The sequence below is a fragment of the Palaemon carinicauda genome, chromosome 22 (assembly GCF_036898095.1).
Source record: "Palaemon carinicauda isolate YSFRI2023 chromosome 22, ASM3689809v2, whole genome shotgun sequence".
In the NCBI taxonomy this organism is placed as follows: Eukaryota; Metazoa; Arthropoda; class Malacostraca; order Decapoda; family Palaemonidae; genus Palaemon; species Palaemon carinicauda.
In genome coordinates this window covers 5,077,030-5,103,079 of record NC_090746.1, presented here as the reverse complement: position 1 = coordinate 5,103,079, position 26,050 = coordinate 5,077,030, and the positions used below count along the sequence as shown (strand labels likewise).

The 26,050-nt window shown below is 42.5% G+C and overlaps 1 protein-coding gene across 1 annotated transcript in view; it reads right to left on the bottom strand.

The window, feature by feature from the left end:
* The window catches only part of mei-41 (meiotic 41), a 316,521-nt gene that overhangs the window by 224,424 nt on the left and 66,047 nt on the right, over positions 1 to 26,050 (bottom strand). Inside the window, exons 5-7 of the mRNA XM_068345943.1 lie at positions 24,989 to 25,137; positions 24,291 to 24,461; positions 4,624 to 4,897 (exon numbers count right to left, since the gene is read on the bottom strand). Coding sequence (XP_068202044.1) covers positions 4,624 to 4,897; positions 24,291 to 24,461; positions 24,989 to 25,137 — 594 coding nt within the window. The remainder of the gene's footprint in view (positions 1 to 4,623; positions 4,898 to 24,290; positions 24,462 to 24,988; positions 25,138 to 26,050) is intronic.

Below are 26,050 nucleotides of genomic sequence, written 5' to 3'. Positions count from 1 at the left end.
AGGATAAGAGTGATCACCAAAAATCTTAAGACGCCCATTATGTCAATTTTTCATGCAACTGAAGAAGAAACAAACTGGATGTTTCTCAGAAATAAATTTAGAATCAAGAATCATACCTTGAATTTTAAATGATTTGTAAACAGGTAGACACTGACAGTAAACAAATATGGATGTTGAGGAGCCTGCATCTTTGACCTACTTATACATAGTTTTGTTTCAGTTCAATTTCATCTCCCATTATTTGAACTATACACTAATCTTGACCAGATCTTTATCAATGGATCTTGAAACCACAAGTTTAAGTTCAAGAGGTGGCATTGATGCAAAGATAGTAGCATTATCTGTATATGTAACAAAGTTAATTTCAATGTCAAACCACGTACTATATGTATATAAAACAAAAATTAATGGGCCATGAACACTACTATACAGTCACTATGGTGTTCATCTACCACAAATCTTTACAATCAGTTACTTAAAAACTCAATAATGACGCTAGCAAAAGACCTAACTACTCCAACTGCTTGAGTTTGAAAACAAGGGCCTCATGATTAACTCGGTCAAAGGCAGCCTTATACCCTAAGATCAAGGCCAGTCATACAAACTGGCTGACTGCAATAAAGAGAGTTGCTGTACAGCATTGGAATTTATAAGAAGGGCATCACAAGATGCATCACAAGATGCATCAATGTGAGAAAAACAAATCCTGCAATTCCAGAACATACTTCTGTTGCTTCCTCTTGTTGATGCATATAAGCTCAGAAAATGACAAATTTGGAAATAATTTGCATTTTCCCTAACTATACAAACCTGGAGCTCTTTACAGAGGAGATATATTTTGGCGATAGCTGAAACCAGCTTTTACGCTTTTCATGAGGAGTAATTACCCTCTGCTAGTTAGTGGGGAAAGTGAGAGCAGACCGACCATCCTGCTCACACCTATACCAGTAACAAATCGTCACTTTACAATTGCAGCAGGACTTCAGGGGAAAGGTGATGGCGTGACCAGTATATGTTAAGACCCCAAACTTTGTATAATTAGGAGAAATACAAATTATTTCCAAATTTGTCATTTCTTCTGACACTATATTCAAACCCTTACGATCTTTAGTGGAGACTCACTTCATAGTGGGGGGGAAGTCCTAAAACCAACTGGCTGGTGACTGACCCGGGTTGTTACTCTCCGCTTTGCACAAGCTGTTTAGAGACATCCTGACACCACATTAACCCTTAAGGGCAATCTGTGCTAGGTGCAAGGATTTAGTAATGTGACTTGACGAGGTAAGCATAAGATTGGAGTTAAACTTCGCACTTAACCTGAACATTGCTCGAATCCACCTCGCTTGGAGATCGGGGACATAACAAACATGTACACATATACTAGGTTACAAAAGGAATGGTGGTACCAAACCGCGGTTAGAGTTGGCCAGCTTGCAGAGTTTCTCGGATACTTAACCCCAAAAAAGAGGGAAGAATGAAATAGGAAGTGGCCAGTCACTCACACATTCATTCTAGACTTACTTGTGGGTAATATCTGCCCTCAACCAACTCCTACTTGTCCTACAAGGGAGCTGAGGTGTCCGTGACCATGTTTTGTGCAGCCGACAGGCCCTAAGATAAAAGCATCAGGGCCCTGAGATAAAAGTATCAGGGCCCTAAGAAAAAAGCATCAGGTTCCTGTGGGTTATGTCATGCAGGTAGTGGGCCGTGAACATGGTTTGCTGTTTCCACATGACAGCATTTGACACCTGTGTCACAGAGAAATTCTTCTTGAACACAAGGGACGTGCTGGCACTCCTGACGTCATGAGTTTGGGGTAGACGACCAGAATGAGAGGAGCCTGGTTGTATGGCTGGCTCAATCACTTGCCTAATCCAGGAAGAGATTGAGTTCTTTGTTACCTTCCCTTTGACCATTCTTGTGCTTACAAAGAGCCTGCTGATCTGAAAGTGATCTCTGGAGGTTCTTTTAAAGTATTTCCTCAGTGCCCTTACATGGCACAGTAACAGCTGATCTGGGTCATTTGTTATGGAACAGTCTCTCAATCTGGAAGGGTCTGAATCTCAGCGAATCCTGAGTCTTAGCCAAAAACTCAGTGACCAAGTTGAGTGTCACTCGTTGCAATCCCCCCTGAATGGGCAATGCTGTAAGATAAACCACGTAGTTCGCTGACTCTCTTTGCGGAGACCAGGGCTACCAGGAAATTTGACTTCAAAATCCAGTCACGGTCTGATAACCGACTACACAGCTTGAAAGGCACTCCTTTCAGAGAATGCAGTACGTGAACTATATACCAAGGCATAGGTCTGACTTCTGACTAAGGGCAAGTGCGCTCAAAAACTTTGTATGAGAAGAGGGCATTCCTTCTGAGGTACAACAAAAACAAAGCTTTCATTGGAATAGTGGCAAAGAGGGAAGATATACCCTGTCCATGATACCAACCACAAAAGACAGACCACTTTGTCTGGTATACAGCAGAAGAAAACTCATGAAGGTCTCCTGCCATCTTCCTTGTAACCGGTTGCAAAAAGTACTGCACTGTGAGGATTTGCTGGAGAACCTCCCAGCGTGAAGTCACGGCAAAGCTATCGCTCAGTGAAAGATCTTTATGTTTGGTTGTCTGGGTAGATTGGGAAGTGGAGGGAGCTCCCTCAGTGCCTTTGTGAGCACATACAGAAGGTCCGGTAATCATTCTGCAGGTTGCCACAACGGAGCTATTTGGGTCATTGAGAGGTTTTGCGATGCCCTTATCTTGTTCAGTCAGAGGGAGGGGAACGTGTAAATGTCCAAGTTGTCTCACAGATGTTGGGAGATGTCCTGACAGACTGCTTGGGGATCTGGCACCAGAGGCAGTACACCAGAAGTCTCCGGTTGAGGGACATTGCAAACAGGTCGATTGTTGGCGAACCACAAGTCAAGACTTTGTTGGCTATCTATTTAAAGACCATTCGGAGCCTACAATATGAGCTTTCCGGCTCAGATTGTCTACCCGCACATTCTTCTTGACCGGGAGGAAACAGGATGATAGGGCTACCAAATTGCCTTCTGTCCATCTCCAGATTCCTCCAGCTATATGGCAGAGGAGTTGTGAAAAATATCTCCTTGACAGTTTTATGTACGCCATTATCATGATGATGTCACTTTCTCAGCACCACGGAGTGCCCTGAACAAAGCTGATGGAATTGCTTGAGGACTAGGAATGCTGCCCTCATTTCTAGGTTTTATGTGGCACTGTCACTCCGACTTGAGCCATAGCCGGGAGGCAGTATGTCGCAACAGGTGAGCCTCGCTTCTTTTGAGGCATCTGTAAAGAGCATCTATTCTGGGGGAGGAGAGAGAAGGTCTACTCCCCACAGCAGATTAGTGTCGGACACCCACCAGCTCAGGCCTCTCTCATGCTCTGACCCTATCGGAACCATGATGTTCAAAGGGTCTGAATGCTAAGACCAAAAGGTCTTCAGCTGCCACTGAAGAGAAATGCGCAGCTGGCTGTTGGGTACCTGTTTCTCCAAGGAGGCCAAGTGCCTCAGCAGCATTTGCCATTGCTGTGATGGCAAAGCGGCCTGCGACAGAAAACGTGAGTGCTGCCCGTTTCATTGTCTCTATTCTTTCTTTGGACAGAGAGACTTTGCATAGTCTGGTATTGATCTCCATTCCTAGATATACCCGTTTTTCATAGGGAGGTGCATACACTCTAGATGAGCATCGCAAACCAGCACGCTCTCGCCCACTACCCAAGGGGTGCGAACAGGTAGAGTGGAGGCGTGTCCCCAAAGCAGAGAACCCCAGTGAGTGCGAATGCTGTACCACCTAATGGCGAGGCAAAGATTGGCGATGCAAAAGTTGTAAGGGAAGGATAGGGGAGTCCCTCTATAGGTGTGGGCAGGCAAGGAGGTGGGCATCAGTGCCTCCTGTCTCACTGCCAGAGCATACTGCGGTAATGAGTGAGTGCGTCGTACCAAAGTAGTGCGTACCTGTGGAGCATGTGATGCCAAAACATGATGTGTAGGCAAGAATGCTCTCACGAGCTCGCTATTAGGTTGGCGAGCGACCTAGATCATACGCAAACCTTCGTCAGGTAGAGGAGCTCGCCCACCCACCTCGCAAGACTCGGGTCTGTGCTTACTGATATTGATCTGCAATACCCTTCAACAACCTCTAACTTTTGGCTTATGCTTTGATCATTGGGGACCTTCCTCACTACCAACTCAGTACTTTGTTTTACCTTCATAGAACATCATTTATATCTTCAAATAACAGGGGACTTAGGAAAGGTGCTTGTAAATTTTCTATGCCTAAACGATAAATCTAGAAAATAACTTGCAACAAATTTGTTTCTGATTTGGACAAACTACATAATCAGTTTTTTTCATACTTTAAAAGATATCCCTCTTCACGCTCCTATATCCCTTGTGTAAATGGTACAGACTACATGAAGAATGAACTGGAATAACATCTATAAACAAGGAGATCTCTGACAAAGGGACAGTACCCCTCTGTAGCAATTCTTTTCATTTGGAGATCTTTCTATTAATATTTTATGACATACACTGAGTTTGTATAGGTTTATAAAAAATACATATTCATGCTTTCACAAGGCTACAGAAAAAATTTATCTTTTACCTGGCATATTTATAAGAGCTCCAGGTACTTTAAGACTCTTGGACAACTTTAAAATCAACTCTTCCTGGAGGACCTTTAGCAAAGATGGAAGACAGGATTTTAAACATTGTAACACATTGGCAAGAGAAAGCTCAAAAGATGGAGTATCATCATTTTCCATTCCTCGTTGATGGTCTTCAGCACTACTTTCACTGGAGCCAGTACCATCAACTTTAATCATCGAAACTGCCAAAACATAAGCTCCCTCAACACATTGCAGCATATAGTCAAGTCTCTGAAAAATCAATGCAGTATACTATACATGTAATACAAGTAAAATATAGAAAAATGATATTTTGATTATAAAATAAATTTTTGAATATACTTACCCGGTGAATATATGATAGCTGACGTCTCCCACGGCTCGACAGATTCCCAAAAACTCGCGAGCGATCGCCATGAAGGTAGCGGGTGTGCCCACCAGCGCCAACTATCGGCCAGATACCGCATATACATGTAAACAGCTCCAGTTCTTCTCATCCCGCTGGGTCTCTATCGGGGAGGAAGGGGGGGCCTTTAATTTATATATTCACCGGGTAAGTATATTCAAAAATTTATTTTATAATCAAAATATCATTTTTAAATATTAAACTTAGCCGGTGAATATATAATAGTTGATTCACACCCATGGTGGTGGGTAGAGACCAGTATTAATACAGTTTACGGCGTATATGCTTAGAGTTTTTGACAGTTATATCATAACAAAACCCAAATAAATATAGGTACCTGGTAAGGAAGCTGACTCTAACGATTACTCTGCCTTGTTAGTCCGCTTTCCTCACGAAGCCCAGCCATCCTCTCAGGATGCTGAAAGACTCCCAGGAGCTGAAGTATCTAGGGCGACAACCCATACAACAGGACCTCATCAAAACCCTTAATCTGGGCGCTCTCAAGAAATGACATTTGACCACCCGCCAAATCAAAAAGGATGCGAAAGGCTTCTTAGCCTTCCGTACAACCCAAAACAAGATTAAAAACATTTCAAGAGAAGATTAAAAGGATATTGGAATTAAGGGAATGTAGTGGTAGAACCCTAACCAACTACTGCACTCGCTGCAACGAATGGACCCAGTGTGTAGCAGTCCTCATAAAGAGTCTGGACATCTTTTAAGTAAAATGACGCGAAAACCGACTTGCTTCTCCAAAAGGTCGCGTCCATAATACTTCGCAGAGATCTGTTTTGCTTAAAGGCCACGGAAGTTGCTATAGCACTTACTTCGTGCGTCTTAACCTTAAGCAAGCAACGGTCTTTTTCACTCAAGTGAGAATGAGCCTCTCGGATTAAAAATCTAATAAAATACGACAAAGCATTTTTAGACATAGGCAATGATGGCTTCTTAACTGAGCACCACAAGGCCTCAGATCCACCTCGTAAGGATTTGGTACGAGCTAAATAAAACTTAAGAGCTCTAACTGGACACAGTACTCTTTCAAGCTCGTTGCCTACGATCTCTGATAGGCAAGGTATATCAAATGACTTAGGCCAATGACGAGAAGGCAGTTCATTTTTGGCCAAGAAACCAAGCTGAAGTGAACATGTGGCTTTATCTGTGGAAAAGCCGATGTTCCTACTGAAGGCATGGATCTCACTGACCCTTTTAGCCGAAGCCAAGCACACTAAGAAAAGCGTCTTGAGGGTGCGATCCTTCAGGGAGGCTGAATGTAATGGCTCAAACCTGTCGGACATTAGGACCCTTAGGACCACGTCTAAGTTCCATCCAGGAGTTGCCATACGACGCTCCTTAGAGGTCTCGAAAGACTTAAGGAGATCTTGGAGATCTTTATTATTGGAAAGATCTAAGCCTCTATGTCTGAATACAGACGCCAACATGCTCCTGTAGCCCTTAATAGTGGGCGCTGAGAGGGAGCGAACATTTCTCAGATGTAGGAGAAAGTCTGCGATTTGGGCTACAGAGGTACTGGAAGAGGAAATAGATGATGACTTGCACCAGTCTCTAAAGACTTCCCACTTCGACTGGTATACTTTGATGGTAGAAGCTCTCCTAGCTCTCGCAATCGCTCTGGCTGCCTCCTTCGAAAATCCTCGAGCTCTTGAGAGTCTTTTGATAGTCTGAAGGCAGTCAGACAAAGCGCGGGGAGGCTTTGATGAAGATCCCTTACGTGGGGCTGCCGTAAGAGATCCATCCTTAAAGGTAGACTCCTTGGAACGTCTACCAGCCATTGAAGTACCTCTGTGAACCACTCTCTCGCGGGCCAGAGTGGAGCAACCAATGTCAACCTGGTCCCTTCGTGAGAGGTGAACTTCTGCAGCACCTTGTCTAGGATCTTGAAAGGTGGAAAGGCATAAACGTCCAGGTGAGACCAGTCCAGCAGGAAAGCGTCTATGTGGGCTGCCTCTGGATCTGGAACTGGAAAGCAGTAAGTCGAGAGCCTCTTTGTCAGAGAGAGTCGCAAAAAGATCTATGGTGGGTTGACCCCATGTCATCCATAGCTTCTCGCACACAGTCTTATGCAACGTCCACTCCATGGAGATGACTTGTCCTCTTCTGCTGAGGCCGTCCGCCAAGACATTCATTTTCCTTGCACAAACCTCGCCAAAGGAGAAAATGGAGTTCTTTCTGATCCGTGGATCAAAGACCCGAGCCTTCCAGACTGTCCAGTGGAGCTCCCTAACCCAAATCCGATGCATCTGAAAACAACACATGGTTTGGGTTCTTGATCGCAAGAGAAAGACCTTCTCGAAGTCTGATGTTGCTGTCCCACCAAGTCAGACATGTCTAGACTGAGTTGGAGATTGGGAAAGAGATACTCACTAAGCCCTTCACCTTGTTCCAATGGTTTAGGTGAAATTGGAAAGGGCATAGGTTGAGTCTCCCCAGAGAGATAAACTACTCCAGCGATGAAAGAGTTCCCACGAGGCTAGTTCAAACTCTTAAAGAGCAACTGTTTTTCTCTTGCAAGTGAAGGACTTTTAACAGAGCTTGTTCCATTCTTGCGGGAGACGAAAAGACCCGAAAAATCAGACACTGTCTCTCCATTCCCAAATAAAGAATAGTCTGGGATGGGGTACTGTAAGTTACGACTTCTCTACGTTCACTATGAGACCTAGCTCCTTGGTTAGGTCTAATGTCCATTAGAGGCTCTCCAGACAGCGATATAATGACGACGCCCTGATTAGCCAGTCGTCAAAATAAAGGGAGGCTCTGAATCCTCAAAAAAATGTAGAAAGCTTGCTACATTTTGCCAGGGCCTTGTAAAAACAAGAGGAGCAGGAATGAGGTCGGAGTACAGTGCTTGACATTGGTACATTACTTTCCCGTCCACAAACCTCAGATGTAGTTGAAAGTTTGGATGAATCGGGATGTGGAAGTATGCATCCTGAAGGTCGAGAGAGACCATCCAGTCGCCTTCCCTTAATGCTGCCAAGACAGATTTGGTAGTCTTCATCGTGAAGTTTGTCTTGACAATGAACACATTGAGCGCACTTACATCTTAAGTACTCCTGCAGTGAACGTGGCTGCCAGATCATTGGAGCCATCCCTGATAGCCTTGTTCCTGCAGAGAACGTGGCTGCCAGATCATTGGAGCCATCCCTGATAGCCTTGTTCATGCATGACATAATTGTACAGCAAAACTTCAAACGCTCGAAAAAACTCCTAACAGGAGATGGTCTAGCTATGAAGCCGACCATAAAATCTTGGAGCGTCTCATGGCCAGGCGACGGGGAGAGTCTAGGAGGCTTGAGAAGTCTCCCTGGGCAGAGGCAGGAACTCCCAAGCCGAGAACTTCTCCCGTGTCATACCAGACGCTCGCTCTATAAGCCAGTTTAAAAGGAGGGAAAGCAAAGGCTGTCTCCCCCAAACTCCTCCTGGTGATCAACCAGTCGCCTAGCAAACGTAAAGCTCTCTTAGAAGAGCGAGAGAGCACTAGCTTAGACAACAACGGCTTCGAAGTAGCTAGGCCTAGTGTAAACTCTGACGAAGGCGAACGAGGAGCAGCAGTTACAAAATGGTCCGGACAAAGATCCTTAAAAATCAGCATGATTTTTTTAAAGTCCATAGAGGGCTGAGCAGTTTAGGCTCCTCTCCGTCTGACAAAGTCCCCAAAGGAATATCAGTAGGAGGAGGATCAGCAACTTCCTCATCTGAAGGAACCTCGTCCGACAATTGCCGAGTCTCATGAAAAGGAGAGACCTGCCGCGGTGGCAATGCTTGACAAGCAAAGTCCACACGCAAAGGAGCAGCAGTAGCAGTCAAGGAAGCGACGTCATGTCGCTGCTGAAAGGACTGACCAGCAACAACAACAGGAGTTGATGGACGCTCGACGTCAAGTCGAGACTGCCTTGACTGCCTAGACTGAGCAGTCAAAACAACCCTTGACTGTGGTGCTTGACGCTCAACATCAAAACAAGGCAACTGAGCTGGTTGGCGAACGTCCTGAACGTCAACACGAGACTGCGGCAGCGGCTGAACGTCAACACGAGGCTGCGGCAGCGGCTGAAAGTCAACACGGGACTGCAGCGAGTGAGGATCCAAGTCACGTGACTGACGTGACAAACTACTGACATCACGTTTCATAACGTCAAAAGGACGAGTAAATGCTCGTTTGGGCGGCTGAAGGCCAGGATCTCGATCAGCGTAACGGCGAGGATCATCGTGAACCTGCTCAACGGTAAACTCCTCCATAAGGGAGGCAAGCTTATTCTGCATATCCTGCAGGACAACCCATTTAGGATCAACGGGAGTCGGTACGGGTCGAGACGAAGGTAACGTCTGTGACGGCAAAACATTGCCTTTACTAAGACTCTCGGAGCCCGTGTTACGCTTTCGTTTAGGCGGCGAGCAGTCTTCCGATGACTGCACAGGGTCAGAGCTGTCCCAATGGCTACAGCCAGGACGCTGGACCTGTCCTGAAGGGACTGACTTCCGCTTTAAGGGTCTAGAAACTTTGCTCCACGGTTTCTTTTGCGAGAAGCCTTCGGATGACGAGGAGAAAACTGCCTCACTCGTCTTATGGTAGGAGCGGTCTGGACGAGACACGCCCGAAACCATAGAGGGAACGTCTGTTCGTTGGTTAAAGCCTCTCGTCCCCATAAGTCCTACGACATTACTTCTCCCTGGTGCATGGGAGCTTGCAAGAGGTCTCGGACTAGGTGAACGACAAGCACGAACAGACGAACCCTCGGACGCAACACTAAAATAACTTTGCGCACTTATCACTTTATCACTACGATTTTCTGTTTTTTGCACTTACTTCACTGATATCGTATTTTTCAATAATTTCACATTAGGCATGAATAAAACTGATTTCTACCTGAAGCACGCAATTCTCCCTTACATCAAAAGGAGATAATTGCGAAATGAGTCGTATAATGTAAGCACATTAGTACATGCAAAAATCAGTAAACATATATATCGAATAACACGGAAATATATACTGTAAAGTTAAAAAGGATCAGTGACTGGGGAGGAGACTAAACACTAGTTCATTAAAGACTACGTTTTCAATCTCTCACTGTACAGTGCCTTGGGACGAGAATAAAAACTAAAAACGTTTTATCCTTTCAACCCGTACAGAGACTTGGGACGAGAGTAAACTGAATCGAGAACAACGTTACTCGCTCCTAAACTCCCTTGGGACGAGAATAAAGATCGGATCGTTCTCTCTTCCTCTCTCTCTCTCTCTCTCTCTCTTGTCACATACAAGAGAAAAGCCCACTCACCCTTCGTCAATAAACAGGTTATTTGACCAAAGAAAAAAACTGAAAGGACTAAGAAAATGAAAATTAACAAGTTCCTTTAAATTAGTATTTAAAACACTTCAGTTTGAAAGAAGAATGAACAAAACGTCAAAATCGATTTACTCTTTCTGCAAAGTGAAACCGTGATTCTCTCTTTCTCTATCGTAACGATAGAGCGCAAACCGCGTAGCATAAATAAACCAAACGTTAGTTCATCTTTGAAAAAAAAAACAGCACAAAGACTATTCAAAGAATATCTTTCTTAAAATATTTTCTAAAAAATATTCATTTCATAACTCTTACAGAGCAAATGATTTAAACTTAACGAAAATAAAAGTTGAATGGGCTCAACGTTGTTTAACTTCGGTTTCCAAGTTAGGACCGCCTACATCTCGGAGGTAAAGGCCGCATATTAACAAAAACATAAAATTTATCTTGATGATTAGTATAAATGGAAAGCTAATCGAAGAGGCCTAATAAAGGCGGGTGAGATATAAAATATATAGAGGAAAATCTATAATTATCAACAATAATTTTTAACGTGATAAAATAATTACTAAAAGCCTAAAACACACTTCCGTACTGAGGGAAGGGTCGGCCATCTTTACTCAATGGAAAAAAACCAGAGATAAAAAAGCAAGGGCAAAACACTTTTACTCTCCTTTCAAAAGCATTTCTTTTGAGGATAGTATTGAATAATCCAACACGGCGAAAGCAATAAAACCAAAACCAAGTACTTCACCAATTCGGTAGAAAACTCGAGGTCATAAAGCGAGTGGAATCGACTTGTCGATGAAACCGACAGAGAAGAACTGGAGCTGTTTACATGTATATGCGGTATCTGGCCGATAGTTGGCGCTGGTGGGCACACCCGCTACCTTCATGGCGATCGCTCGCGAGTTTTTGGGAATCTGTCGAGCCGTCGGAGACGTCAGCTATTATATATTCACCGGCTAAGTTTAATATTTAAAAAACTAAATTGGAAATCCTCTTACCACATAAATAAGAATATTGCTTAACAAATATAAAACTGGAAATTAAACAAATGTCTTTACAATTAAGATCATAAATAGCAGGTCATACAAATATACAGTACAGTTTTTGCTCAGATATTGCAGGTGTTACAATCCGACTTCTCCCCCTCCCAAAACAGGTGAAAAAATGCAAAGTAACAACAGTATTCTGTTACATTTGTTCATTATTTGTATATATTTTCATTTATTTACAATTATCTTTATGAATTAATTTCATAAACCCTTTCTACACTCTAAAACACTTTTTAAACTAAAACTTCCTTCTACTATAAACACATACTTACCTATCAAAGAAAATATTAAAATCAAAACATTCATTAAAACTTTTATAAACTATCTCCCAAACTGTTATAAACTCTTTCTACACTCTTAAATAGTTTTTAAACTAAAAAATACAAATATGGAAGTAACATATTCTTCCTAACTATACAAACCTGAAGATCTTTACATAAGAGTTAGATTCAACACAGGTGGTAATCAAACCCCCAGCAGTAGCAGAGATAGCAGGGGATTAGCCCAGTCCACCTGCTCACTCACTATCTAAACTACTTTTGATTGCATGCAGGACTTATTGGGGGGAAGATGATGGCAGGACAAGTATGTGTAAAGAACTTCAGTTTTGTATAGTTAGGAAAAATACAAATTACTTCCAAATTTGTCATTTGTTTTGGCATGAATACAAACCCTTGTTCTTTACATAAGACACCCCCTATAGGTGGGTGGAAGTCTATTTAAGTGGTTGAAAATTTTGCCCCAGGATTGCCACATCCAAGCTTAGAGAAGCTTGGGGTGGGTATCTTGACACCTTATGAACCAGTTAGCTTGATAATACCAGAGGTATAAGGCCCGTGTAATAATGGTAAGTGAGTGACAAAGATATATTAAGGCAACTTATAAAATGGGGCTTACCTGCTGTCAATGGGAGCCAGCTAGCAGGGAACTGAATGCTGTGCCTAAAGAGAGGGGAAAATGAAGATAAGAAATGGCCAGTCATTCCTTTACATTCACCCCAGACTAAAACTATAACCTCTGCCCTCGACCAACTGCTAATTGTCTGACCAACTGCTAATTGTCCTGTAAGGAAGCTAAGGCTGCTAAACCACTCACTGAGTGGCCACCTTAAGACCATGTCTAGGCACCGGTGTGACACATCTTACAGGTACTGTAGTGGGTCGTGAAAGTTATCTGATGCTTCAACATGCACGCTTGTAACACCTGCACCACAGAGAAGTTCCTTCTGAATGCTCCTGACGTCATAAGCTCTGGATTCCCTTCCCTGGTGATTAGGGGAACGACTGAGGGAGCATTCAATGATCTGCCTAATCCAGGAGGAAACAGTTGGGAGTGTAGTTTGTCTCGCTAGTGTGTGGACGTGTTGCGCGGAGCTCTGTTAAATACTCGCCCTGAGTCATGTTTTAGCTTTATGTTTCTCGCTTAGAATATCATTGAAAGATATCAGTTAATCTTATGAAGAAACCTAATCTCGCTTAGAATATCATTGAAAGATATCAGTTAATCTTATGAAGAAACCTAAGTGATAAGAAACTGTACACTATGTCTGTTCCTAACGATTTCTGCCTCATAAGTAAAACAATGAATGGAGACTGGAAAAAATGGATAGAATGTGAATGCAATATTCTACCATAAGAAACGTGTACATAGTGACAGGTACCACTGATAATGAACAAAATAACCTAGATTGGTTATGCCCACACTGCGTAGGTGAAGCCAGACAAGCTAATTTATTAATATCAAAATTAACGGAAGATGTGAATATAAGAGAATTGGCCCTGAACGAACAAGACGCAAAAATAGCTGACTTGGATAACAAACTTGCGGACCTTAGCGCACACGCAGAAAATTCCACCCAGACTACTGACCTCACTAAGAAAGTTGACATTCTTGCCATGAATATGGAATCAATTAAGGAAATATTCGGCGTCAATGACCATAGATGTCAGGATGCCAGATAATTCATAATCAATCAACCAATCAATCAATCAAGCAAAACTTCAAACATTGATGGACCCTAAACCGAAGAAAACAACATTTTCTGACATAGTTAAGGAAAAAAATCTGTTGGTAATTAAATCAACAAATATAACAACTAAAATTACTGAAAAAAAAAACGTGAGGTTAAACAGGCACTTAAAGACATTCCTATATTTAACACGAGGTCAACTACGAATGGAAATGTTGTTGCAAACTTTGCAAACAAAATGATCAGAGAAGAGGTGGCAAACAAAATTCAGACATCGGTTGCTGACACTGAAACGAGACAAATCGGAAAACTGAAACGAGAAATAATGATATGCAAAGTGTACAATGATGAATATGATGTAGTAAATGCTTTGATTCAAAGAAATCGCTGCCTAGACCAAATCCAAAATATAGAAGATAAGATAAGTGAAGTCTTGAAGAAAAATGCTTCAGGTGGGACCACCCACCATGTGCTGAAATGTGATCCTGAAGTTCGGAGGGCTATTCGTGATAATGGGAAACCATTTCGTTAAGATGGGGTACTTATAACATACGTGATAGGTACCACGTGATCACCTGCTACCAGTGTCAGAGGTATGGACATCTTGAAAAAGATTGCAAGTCTAAGCATTATGATAAAGTCTACAGGAAATGTTCAGGAAAGCATTCCACTAAGTATTGTGTTTTGCAAGTGTCAAGGGGTATAAATTGCACAAAGTTAAACAAACCAAGTGACATAGTAAATTCTAAAGAATGCAAAGCTTATGACTTGGAATTGAAAAGACTTGCAGAAAATACTGATCATGGTTACTAAGGATCTCATAAACTGTGGCTATGTCAATATACAATCTGTAGGTAATAAGACTATTCAAATTCGAGAATTGATAAGAGATAAATATTTGGACATACTAGCATTATCTGAAACATGGCTAAATAACTTGGACAAGGCAAAGATCACTGAAATGACAACCCCCACACACACCTTCTTTCACATACCGAGAGAAGATAGGTCTGGTGGGGGTGTCGGACTCTTTATTTTGTAAAAGTTACTCAAATCTCAAAATGTTGAAAAGAACAAGTGTAACAAGCTTTGAATATATAGAAATAAACTTTACTCAAAAAAACAGAAAAATATCCGTTGTAACAGTCTGCAAACCTCCGAGAACAAACACTAGTATCTTCTTTGAAGAATTTGGTGCTCTCATCGAGATGATTATCATAGAGAAAAACGAATTAGTTATCTGTGGAGACTTCAATTTTTGGATGGATGATGCATCAAATCCTGATGCTTTGGCATTTAGTGAGTTATTAGAATCATATCGACTAGTGAATAATGTTGACTGTACAACTACTTTAACTGGGCATACGTTGGACTTAGTTTTAAGTGATGACATGAATAATATTGTATCCGATATAAAAGTTGAAGAGAAATATGTTATTTTGATTATAAAATAAATTTTTGAATATACTTACCCGGTGATTATATAGCTGCAACTCTGTTGCTCGACAGAAAACTCTAAGGTAAAACTCGCCAGCGATCGCTACACAGGTTGCGGGTGTGCCCAACAGCGCCATCTGTCGACCAGATACCCAGTTCTCAGTGTAAACAAAGACTCAATTTTCTCCTCGTCCCACTGCGTCTCTATTGGGGAGGAAGGGAGGGTCATTTAATTATAATCACCGGGTAAGTATATTCAAAAATTTATTTTATAATCAAAATAAAATTTTTCAATATTTAACTTAGCCGGTGATTATATAGCTGATTCACACCCAAGGGGGTGGGTAGAGACCAGCAATATAAGTTTACACTTTTATGAGCTAAGAGTTTTATTTCATTTTAGAAGTTATCAAAATAACAAAAACAAAATAAATAGGTACCTGGTAAGGAAGTCGACTTGAACAATTACTCTGCCTTTTTAAGTACGTCTTCCTTACGGAGCCTCGCGATCCTCTTAGGATGCTGATCGACCCCTAGGATCTGAAGTATCAAGGGTTGCAACCCATACAACAGGACCTCATCAAAACCCCTAATCTAGGCGCTCTCAAGAAATGACTTTGACCACCCGCCAAATCAACCAGGATGCGAAAGGCTTCTTAGCCTTCCGGACAACCCAAAAAACAACAATAAAAACATTTCAAGAGAAAGATTAAAAGGTTATGGAATTAGGGAATTGTAGTGGTTGAGCCCTCACCCACTACTGCACTCGCTGCTACGAATGGTCCCAGTGTGTAGCAGTCCTCGTAAAGAGACTGGACATCCTTAAGATAAAAAGACGCGAACACTGACTTGCTTCTCCAATAGGTTGCGTCCATTATACTTCGCAGAGATCTATTTTGTTTAAAGGCCACGGAAGTTGCGACAGCTCTAACTTCGTGTGTCCTTACCTTCAGCAATGCTTGGTCTTCCTCACTCAGATGGGAATGAGCTTCTCGTATTAACAGTCTGATAAAATAGGATAAAGCATTCTTTGACATAGGCAAAGATGGTTTCTTAACTGAACACCATAAAGCTTCAGAAAGGCATCGTAAAGGTTTAGTTCGTTTTAAATAGAACTTAAGAGCTCTCACAGGACATAAGACTCTTTCTAGTTCATTGCCTACCATATTCGATAATCTGGGAATATCGAACGATTTTGGCCAAGGTCGAGAAGGTAGCTCGTTTTTGGCTAGAAAACCAAGTTCTAGTGAACATGTAGCCTTTTCTGACGAAAATCCGATGTTCTTGCTGAAGGCATGAATCTCACTGACTCTTTTAGCTGTGGCTAAGCATACCAGGAAAAGAGTCTTTAAGGTGAGATCTTTCAGGGAGGCTGATTGTAGCGGCTCGAACCTGTCTGACATGAGGAATCTTAGTACCACGTCTAAATTCCAACCAGGCGTAACCAAACGACGCTCCTTCGTGGTCTCAAAAGACTTAAGGAGGTCCTGTAGATCTTTATTGTTGGAAAGATCTAAGCCTATGTGACGGAAGACTGATGCCAACATGCTTCTGTAACCCTTGATAGTGGGAGCTGAAAGTGATCGTTCTTTCCTCAGGTATAAGAGGAAGTCAGCTATTTGAGTTACAGAGGTACTGGTCGAGGATACAGATACTGACTTGCACCAGTTTCGGAAGACTTCCCACTTCGATTGGTAGACTCTAAGGGTGGATGTTCTCCTTGCTCTAGCAATCGCCCTGGCTGCCTCCTTCGAAAAGCCTCTAGCTCTCGAGAGTCTTTCGATAGTCTGAAGGCAGTCAGACGAAGAGCGTGGAGGCTTAGGTGTACCTTCTTTACGTGTGGCTGACGTAGAAGGTCCACCCTTAGAGGAAGAGTTCTGGGAACGTCTACTAGCCATCGAAGTACCTCGGTGAACCTTTCTCTCGCGGGCCAGAGGGGAGCAACTAGCGTCAACCTTGTCCCTTCGTGAGAGGCGAACTTCTGCAGTACCTTGTTGACAATCTTGAACGGTGGGAATGCGTATAGGTCTAGATGAGACCAATCTAGGAGAAAGGCTTCTATATGAATTGCTGCTGGGTCCGGGATTGGTGAGCAATATATTGGGAGCCTCTTGGTCATCGAGGTTGCAAAGAGATCTATGGTTGGTTGGCCCCAAGTGGCCCAAAGTCTCTTGCATACATCCTTGTGGAGGGTCCATTCTGTTGGAATTACTTGCCCCTTCCGACTGAGACAATCTGCCATGACATTCAAGTTGCCTTGGATGAACCTCGCTACTAGCGATATGTTTAGACCTTTTGACCAGATGAGCAGGTCCCTTGCGATCTCGTACAACGTCAGTGAGTGGGTCCCTCCTTGCTTGGAGATGTACGCCAAAGCAGTGGTGTTGTCCGAGTTCACCTCCACCACTTTGCCTTGAAGGAGAGACCTGAAGCTTTTCAAGGCCAGATGTACTGCCAGTAGCTCCTTGCAGTTGATATGCATTGTACTTTGACTCGAGTTCCATATTCCCGAACATTCCCGACCGTCTAATGTCGCGCCCCAGCCTACGTCCGATGCGTCCGAGAAGAGAACGTGGTTGGGAGTCTGAACAGCCAGGGGCAGACCCTCTCTGAGGCTGATACTGTCCTTCCACCACGTCAGGCAAGACTTCATCTTCTCGGAAATGGGGATCGAGACCGCTTCTAGCGTCTTGTCCTTTTTCCAGTGAAATGCTAGGTGATATTGAAGAGGACGGAGGTGTAGTCTTCCTAATGACACAAACTGTTCCAGGGATGATAGCGTCCCTATTAGACTCATCCACTTCCTGACTGAACATCGTTCCTTCTTCAGCATGTTCTGGATGCATAACTGGGCTTGGCTTGTTCTGGGGGCCGACGGAAAAGCCCGAAAAGCTAGACTGTGAATCTCCATCCCTAAATACACGATAGTTTGGGATGGGACCACTTGTGACTTTTCCATATTGACAAGGAGACCCAATTCCTTGGTCAGATCTAGAGTCCACTTTAGATCCTTCAGACAGCGACGACTGGAAGAAGCTCTGAGAAGCCAGTCGTCCAAATAGAGGGAGGCTCGGATGTCCGCTAAATGAAGGAATTTGGCTACATTCCTCATCAGCCTCGTAAACACAAGAGGAGCTGTGCTTAGGCCAAAGCACAGGGCTTGAAACTGGTAGACAACCTTTTCGAAAACGAATCTCAGAAAAGGTTGGGAGTCCGGGTGGATGGGGACGTGGAAGTAGGCGTCCCTTAGGTCTAAAGAGACCATCCAGTCTTCCCTTCTGACCGCTGCTAGAACCGACTTTGTGGTCTCCATGGAGAACGTCTGCTTTGTGACAAAGACATTCAGAGCACTGACGTCTAGCACCGGCCTCCACCCTCCTGTCTTCTTTGACACCAAGAAGAGGCGGTTGTAGAATCCCGGGGTTTGATGGTCCGAGACTTTGACCACCGCTCCCTTCTCTAGTAAAAGAGACACTTCCTGTTTCAAGGCTCGTCTCGTCTTCCTCTTTGTACCTGGGAGAGAGATCGATGGGAGACGTTGCTAGAGGGGGTTTCCGTACAAACGGGATCTTGTACCCCTCTCTGAGCAACTTCACAGATTGTGCATCTGCGCCTCTCTTTTCCCAGGTCTGCCAGAAGTTCTTGAGTCTGGCTCCCACTGCTGTCTGAAGAAGCTGGCAGTCAGACTCTGCCCTTAAAGGACTTGGTTCCTTTCTTCTTTCCTCGTTTCCCTTCGGCACGAGCACCTCCTCTGCTGGAGGCTCTGCCACGAAAGGGCGGAATAAACCGGGACGCTGGAGTGTCCATCCTTGGTCTAGCTGACAAGGTAGGCAAAGGGGTGGCTTTGCGAGCTGAGGACGCAACAAGATCGTGAGTGTCCTTCCGTATCAAAGAAGCGGCAATTTCCTTAATCAGGTCTTCTGGAAAAAGGCACTTGGAAAGAGGAGCAAACAGAAGTTCGGATCTCTGGCATGGTGTAACTCCAGCAGAAAGGAATGAGCATAGGTTTTCACGCTTCTTAAGGACTCCGGACACAAATGATGCAGCAAGCTCATTAGACCCATCATGTACGGCCTTGTCCATGCAGGCCATAATGAGCAAGGAAGTCTCCTTCTCTGTCGGAGAGATCTTTCTGCTTAGAGCTCCTAGACACCAGTCTAAGAAGTTAAAAACTTCGAAGGCTCTAAAGATACCTTTCAAAAGGTGGTCCAGGTCCGAAGATGACCAACATATCTTTGAGCGTCTCATGGCAAGGCGGCGGGGAGAGTCTACAAGACTTGAAAAGTCGCCCTGGGCAGAGGCAGGAACTCCCAAGCCGAGAACTTCTCCCGTGGCATACCAGACGCTCGATCTAGAAGAGAGTCTAGCAGGGGGAAACGTAAAAGCTGTCTTCCCTAAACTCTTCTTGGACTGCAGCCATTCTCCTATCACCCGCAAAGCTCTCTTGGACGAGCGTGCGAGGACGAGTCTAGTAAAGGCAGGAGAGGTTGACGGCATGCCTAACACAAACTCTGACGGAGGAGAACGCGGAGCCACAGAAACAAACTGGTCCGGAAACATCTCTTTGAAAAGGGCCAAAACTTTCCTAAAGTCCAAAGAGGGTTGCGTAGACTTAGGCTCGTCCAGTTCTGAATGCGGTTCATCTACGTGTGCAGCAACATCATCATCAGAAAGTCCCTCATCCGATAACTGATGAGGAAACGGCAACGGAGTGGGTAACGGCTGGTTAGCTGAGTCCGGTCGCACGGGTGCATGCGTGACTGAGCCGGACGCAACGTCATGGAACTGCTGCCCAGTCTGTGAGCTGGCAACAACCATAGCAGCGCGGGGACGCACAGCGTCTACTCCAGACTGTCTGGACTGATGTGGGTGAGCAGTGGCAACCACACTGGGTTGCGGAGGTTGACGCACCGCGTCAAAACAAAACAACTCTGACGGTTGTTGAACCTCACGAACGGCAACGGAGACCTCCGTGCGTCGCTGAACGTCAACATGCGGCTGGCAGATCACACTGGAACGCATGGGTGGCGGAACTCTCTCAACTGGTGTGCGTGAGAAGGTTACCTCAGCGTCCACAGGACGCACAACCGATCGTGTGGGCGGTTGTAGGCAAGGAGCTGCACTAGCTGGTGCGGCAGCAACCTTCTCCGCACGAAAGTCCTGCATAAGAGACGTTAGTTTAGACTGCATGTCTTGCAGTAGAGACCACTTAGGGTCTAGAGGAGCAGGTGCGGCGACAGACGGTGTAACTGTCTGAAGCGGTACCGCTTTGCCTCTCTTAGGCGGTGAGCAGTCATCGGATGACGGCAGCGAGTCCGAACTGACCCAGTGGCTACAACTGGGCCGTTGGACTTGTGCGGAAGGGACCGACTTGCGCTTTAACGGTCGTGAGACCTTGGTCCAGGGTTTCTTGCGAGAAACACCTTCCGAAGACGAGGTATAAATGGGCTCTCTCGTCTTAGTTAGGCAGGGGCGATCTTGGGTAGATACGCCCGATACCACGGAGGGAACGTCTGTTCGCTGATTAAAGCCTCTCGAACCCATTTGTCGTACGACATTGCTTCTCCCCTGGACTTGGGAGCTTGCAAGAGGTCCCGGACTAGGAGGACGACAGGCACGAACAGACGAACCCTCAAGCGCAACACTATCCACAACACTACCACTCGGCACTTTATCACTTCCCACTGCACTTTTGCACTTCAGCTCCTTCACATCCGCCATGAGCTGATTACGGTCACTAGCAAGGGACTCAACTCTCTCACCCAGAGCTTGGATGGCACGCATCATATCAGCCATCGAAGGTTCCTGAGTGCCAGGAGGGGGATTAGGAGCAACCACTACAGGGGAAGGAATAGGTTGTGGGGCATGAGGAGAGGAAATATCAATAGAACGAGAGGAACTTCTCCTAACTCTATCTCTCTCTAGCCTACGTGTATACTTTTGGAATTCGATAAAATCGAATTCCGAAAGCCCAACGCACTCCTCACACCGATCTTCCAATTGACAGGTTTTATCCCGACAATTGGAACAAACAGTGTGAGGGTCGATAGAAGCCTTCGGAAGACGCCTTGAACAGTCCCTAGCATTGCACTTCCTAAATTTTGGGACTTGTGAAGGGTCAGCCATTTTGAATTGGTCAAAGCGGAATTCAAAAAACTATCAAAAAGTCATCAACAAAGAATCCGTTATCAAAAAGAGTTCAAGGATTTGTGTGAAGAGAAACCCTGCACAGCGAAAGCTCAAAACTAGAATAATGTACTTCACCAATTAGTTGTGAAAAAACTCCAGTTTAGCAACAGCGAGTAAGTACGTCTTGTCGATAGCACGACAGAGAGAAAATTGAGTCTTTGTATACACTGAGAACTGGGTATCTGGTCGACAGATGGCGCTGTTGGGCACACCCGCAACCTGTGTAGCGATCGCTGGCGAGTTTTACCTTAGAGTTTTCTGTCGAGCAACAGAGTTGCAGCTATATAATCACCGGCTAAGTTAAATATTGAAAAGTACTATCTTCACAGTACACAAACTTATTACGTTTAGTCTACCTCTTCAGAAACATGCATTAGTAAAGAAAATAAACTTTATACATAAATCAAATTTTTCTCCTACCGTATTCAATGAAGAAGTTACAAAGAAAATAAATGATGCTATCAACATTCTCAGTGATCATGATGACCAACGTCTTACAACCACTTATAATAAAGTGAGTATAAGTGAATATGATACCATGTGCCCACCGATGGAAAAGACTATAACTATAAAAGACCAATCTCCTCGGTTTGATGGAGAGACTTAGGTGAAAAAGAGGGAAAAAAGACGTAAAGAAAGAAAGTGGAATAGGTTAAAAACTGAAAGTACTTGGGTAGAATACAAAATTGCTACGTGTCAATATAACTATAGTACCTACTAAGAAGGAAAAAAAGTGAATACTATAAGAGAAAGATCCTCGAAGCAGCAACAGACATAAATAAGTTACATCGTCTCCTGAATGGTATAATGGGAAATGTAAAAGAAAAGAAGGTACCTGATGGATGCAGTGACCAGGAACTAGAAAATAATTTTCCAGTATTCTTTAAAAACAAAATTGAAAATATAATCAGGTCATTTGTAAATACTCAACATCAGATTAATGATACACCAGGCACACATACAAAATTAATAAGATTTAACAACATAACACAAGATGACATCACCAGTATTATCAAGAGAGCAAAGAAAACAAACTGCAAGATCGATCCTATGCCAATATCTAAAGTAATTGGAGAGAAAAATTTTCTAGTCTAGCCGAAATAATAATGACAATAGCAAATGCAAGCATTGATGAATGTAAGTTTCCCAAATCTGAGAAAATGGCTATAGTCACACCAGTTCTGAAAAATGCTCTGGACTACTGTACCAGGAATTAAGCTCATATAGACCTATTTTAAATCTATCCTTGTTTCAAAAGTGCTTGAATGTGTAATTCTTGAACAACTAGTCAGTCACTTAGAAGTAATAGAAGCTTTGCCTGACAACCAATCTGCTTACAGAAAACTATACTCTACGGAGACAGCCATCTGCTCTGTTGTAAATGATATGCTGGAAATGATGGATGAAAATAAATGTGGTATTTTAATATTGCTCGATCTCAGTGCTGCTTTTCATACAGTTGTGCATAAACTGCTACTAAATGATCTACGGTCTATCGGTGTTGAAGATCAAGCTTTCGAATACCTAAAAGACTACTTGGTAAAAATTACTGTGTACAAATTGGACTCTTATTCATAATATGAACCCTTAAACAGAGGGGTGCCCCAAGGGAGTGTACTTGGCCCAATCTTATTCTGCATCTATACTACTGGTCTATAGAAAATACTACAAAGGCATAGTGTGAAGTTCAAACTATTTGTGGATAACACACAATTTTACTTCTCCATAAATCATATAGATGAGACTACTGAAACTCTAAACTGAATTCCTGATAGTGTTAGAGAATGGATGACATTTAAACAACTAAAATTAAATGAGAACAAACTGAATTCATGGTGGTGGGTAAGAGAAACAGCGAAGAAACTTGGGTGATATTCAAATGAACATAAATAATGACTCGGTGCCGATATCTAGTAAAGTTCGAGATCTAGGTGTATTTCTTGACAGTAACTTGTCTCTCAATGCCCAAATAAATAATGTAATAAAAACCGCTGGTTATCATCTAAGAAATATTGCGTTAGCAAAACAGTACCTGGATGAAAATTGTGTAAAGAAACTTGTGATAAACTGTGTTACTACCAGGATTGACTACTGCAACTCCATCTATTACAATTTACCAAAAGTGCAACTTCAGAAATTACAAAACATAATAAACAGAGGAGTAAGACTGATAAAAGGTGTCCCACCTAGAGAAAGGATCACTCTTATACTAATTGATTTATACTGGCTGCCGATAAAAGTGAGAATTGAATTTAAAATATATACAATAGCCCACAAGTTATCAGAACCGGTCGTCCAAAATACTTAAGAGAATTGCTACATATTGCACAGCCAACAGAACGTGTCGACACAAGAATAGTTACAGATGGCTTCAAACTATTGGAACCTAGATAAGTGTCTACTGTAGGCTCCCGAGCCTTTAAATATGCGGCCCCGAAACTATACAATAAGCTCCCACGAGACATACAAATGATTGACAACATTAAGGCCTTCAAGAGGAAACTGAAGACTTTCTTATTTCATCCGTCATATAACAGTGACGATTTAACAGTAAATGAACAAGACGCAATATGAAACGTTAAATACTCTCAACGAACAAGGTAAAACGACAGTGGAGGTCCTGTAGAGAGTGTGGTTCTCCTGCTGTATGGGATCAGAAAAGCAGCAGTCAAAGGGATTAAGTAAAGTAATCTTCCTTTAGACCTTATCCGTATTGACAAGCAGCTGGTTGTTGTGTGGGTGAGCTTGTCTGGTACGCTTGAGAGGCATCGAGTGGGAAAAAATCTTTTTAAAACTTATTCTATATTACAGTATTGACCGTATCATAAATCAAGGAAATGTGGATAATGAACTTCCTGACACAATTCTCACACATGTCAACACAGTAATTTCTGAGCAAACCAGGGGCAGACATCTTATTGCACAGTTATATTCAAATATGTAATCTGAAGTACTGGAAGTCTGGCCAGTAGCCTGCAACTAAAGAAACTGAAAACAGGATGGCGCAACAGTCACCACTTACAGCTAGAATGCTCATTCCTTTACTAAGTGTGCACGTATGTTGAAAGGGAAGAAAATTCTATTTGGTACAGGTCAATTAAACCAAGCATCTGAAGAAGCAATTTAAACATCAGGGGAGGTTCACAGAAATAATAACCCTTAATAAAATGCAGTGGTAATACAGAATTCAAAGAAATTATAACAATTAATTTTTCTAGTTGAAATACCATGTAAGTAAACCAAAGTTGTTAAACACTGTAAACCTGCATAAGTCTTGTTATCTTACCAATGTATCTCTAGGTAGCCCACAAGCATCTAAAAATGAAGACAAAGCCATCAATGAAGCAGATTTCAGCTGCATATCACCTCCCTCAAGACATGTACATATAAGAAGCCAGGCTTGATTGATTACACGCCTGCAATATTGATGAATGTAGTCTCCCAAATTGCCAATAACCTAAAAGCAAAATTAAACCAATTAACTTCAATCCTGATTACAAACAAAAAACAACAGATTGATCTATAAGACACCTTCCACAACAAACAACTGTGGATTCACTTATATGCAGTTGACCACTTTGTACCAATATAGAAAATTATACACAAATATCCATTCACTCATGGCCTACACTCCTCCCAGAAAAGACTTCCAGAGACTAGGATTACCATTTATTTACCCAGAGTCAAAGTGAAGTTCTCTCTCCTAATATGAGATGTCTGATTTAAAGGTCAAAAAAATTATCTCTTACATTTCTTACTCAAATGCAAAAAAAAAAAAAAAAAAAAGTGAGAGTATAGCTTGGAAAGCTAAATTAGTTTAAAATGTGTTTAAAAAATATACACAACTTTGCATAAAATACTAAACAGAAAGATTGCATCAGGAAATTTTATCTTTATAATTCTAAGTACATGACAAATAGAGAGAGAAAAAAATCCATGCTTAGAATACTTATCCATTATAACTAAAAGCACAAGAACAGCTACCTTTACTATAATTGTTAAGGTGTTATCTAGTTCATCATTGTCCATAAAACTAATAATTTTTGGTTTGGGATGAGCATCAGGATTGTTTATAACAGTAGGAAAACACTGATGTGTCACATTCCCTCCATCAAATAATACTTCTTTGCCTTCTGTAATAAAAGAAAAATGACAAATATTAGTATACTATAGGAATTTTACTTGAAAAAACAAATCCATAAATAGAAAAAATTACTATAAAACAAAAACAAAAAAAATCAATCTTGATTCATATGTAAAAACCCCTTTTCTTAAGTACAGCTTGATATCTAACAATTACAATCTTGTTCACTACTTAGGGGAGTTGCGAGTTTAAAGGTTTAAGGGCAACTCATGAATGGCAAAGGCAAGGGACAGTGACATGACATTGCACTATCAAGCAGGACAATTCACTAAACACTGACCATATATACATATGATCAGCACCAAAGCCCCCTCTCCATCCAAGCTAAGACCAAGGAGGACCAGGCAATGGTTGCATGCTATTTTTCCCATAATCAATAATATAAATTGAGTTAATCCATTCCACGGCGTGCTTATTTGGCACAACCACATACTGTACTGAGAGAGAGAGAGAGAGAGAGAGAGAGAGAGAGAGAGAGAGAGAGAGAGAGAGAGAGAGAGAATTACAAGGATTTTGGATGTCTCAAAGACTTTTTAATCCATTCGCTCTTTGGTAGAGCGATTTAGTTTAAGGACTTAGAGTTCTTATAATCTTGTCTAACTTATTCTTGAACTCGTTTACCATGTTACTGCTTACTTCATCCACTGAAAGTCTATTCCAAGTAGATGCTATTTTGTATGTATAGATATTCCCACATTGAGTGGTGTTGTATCTTTTCAATTCCAGTTTGTATCCGTTACATATGGACTGACTTGTGCTAAGGGTGAAAAGATTGTTATAATCTACATTTGTTTTTCCTTTCAGGATTTTGAATGACTCTATTAACTGTCAACCTTAGTCAATGAGTTTGTAGATCAAATAAGTTCAAACACTCCATCCTTCGTCTATATCCAAATTGCCTT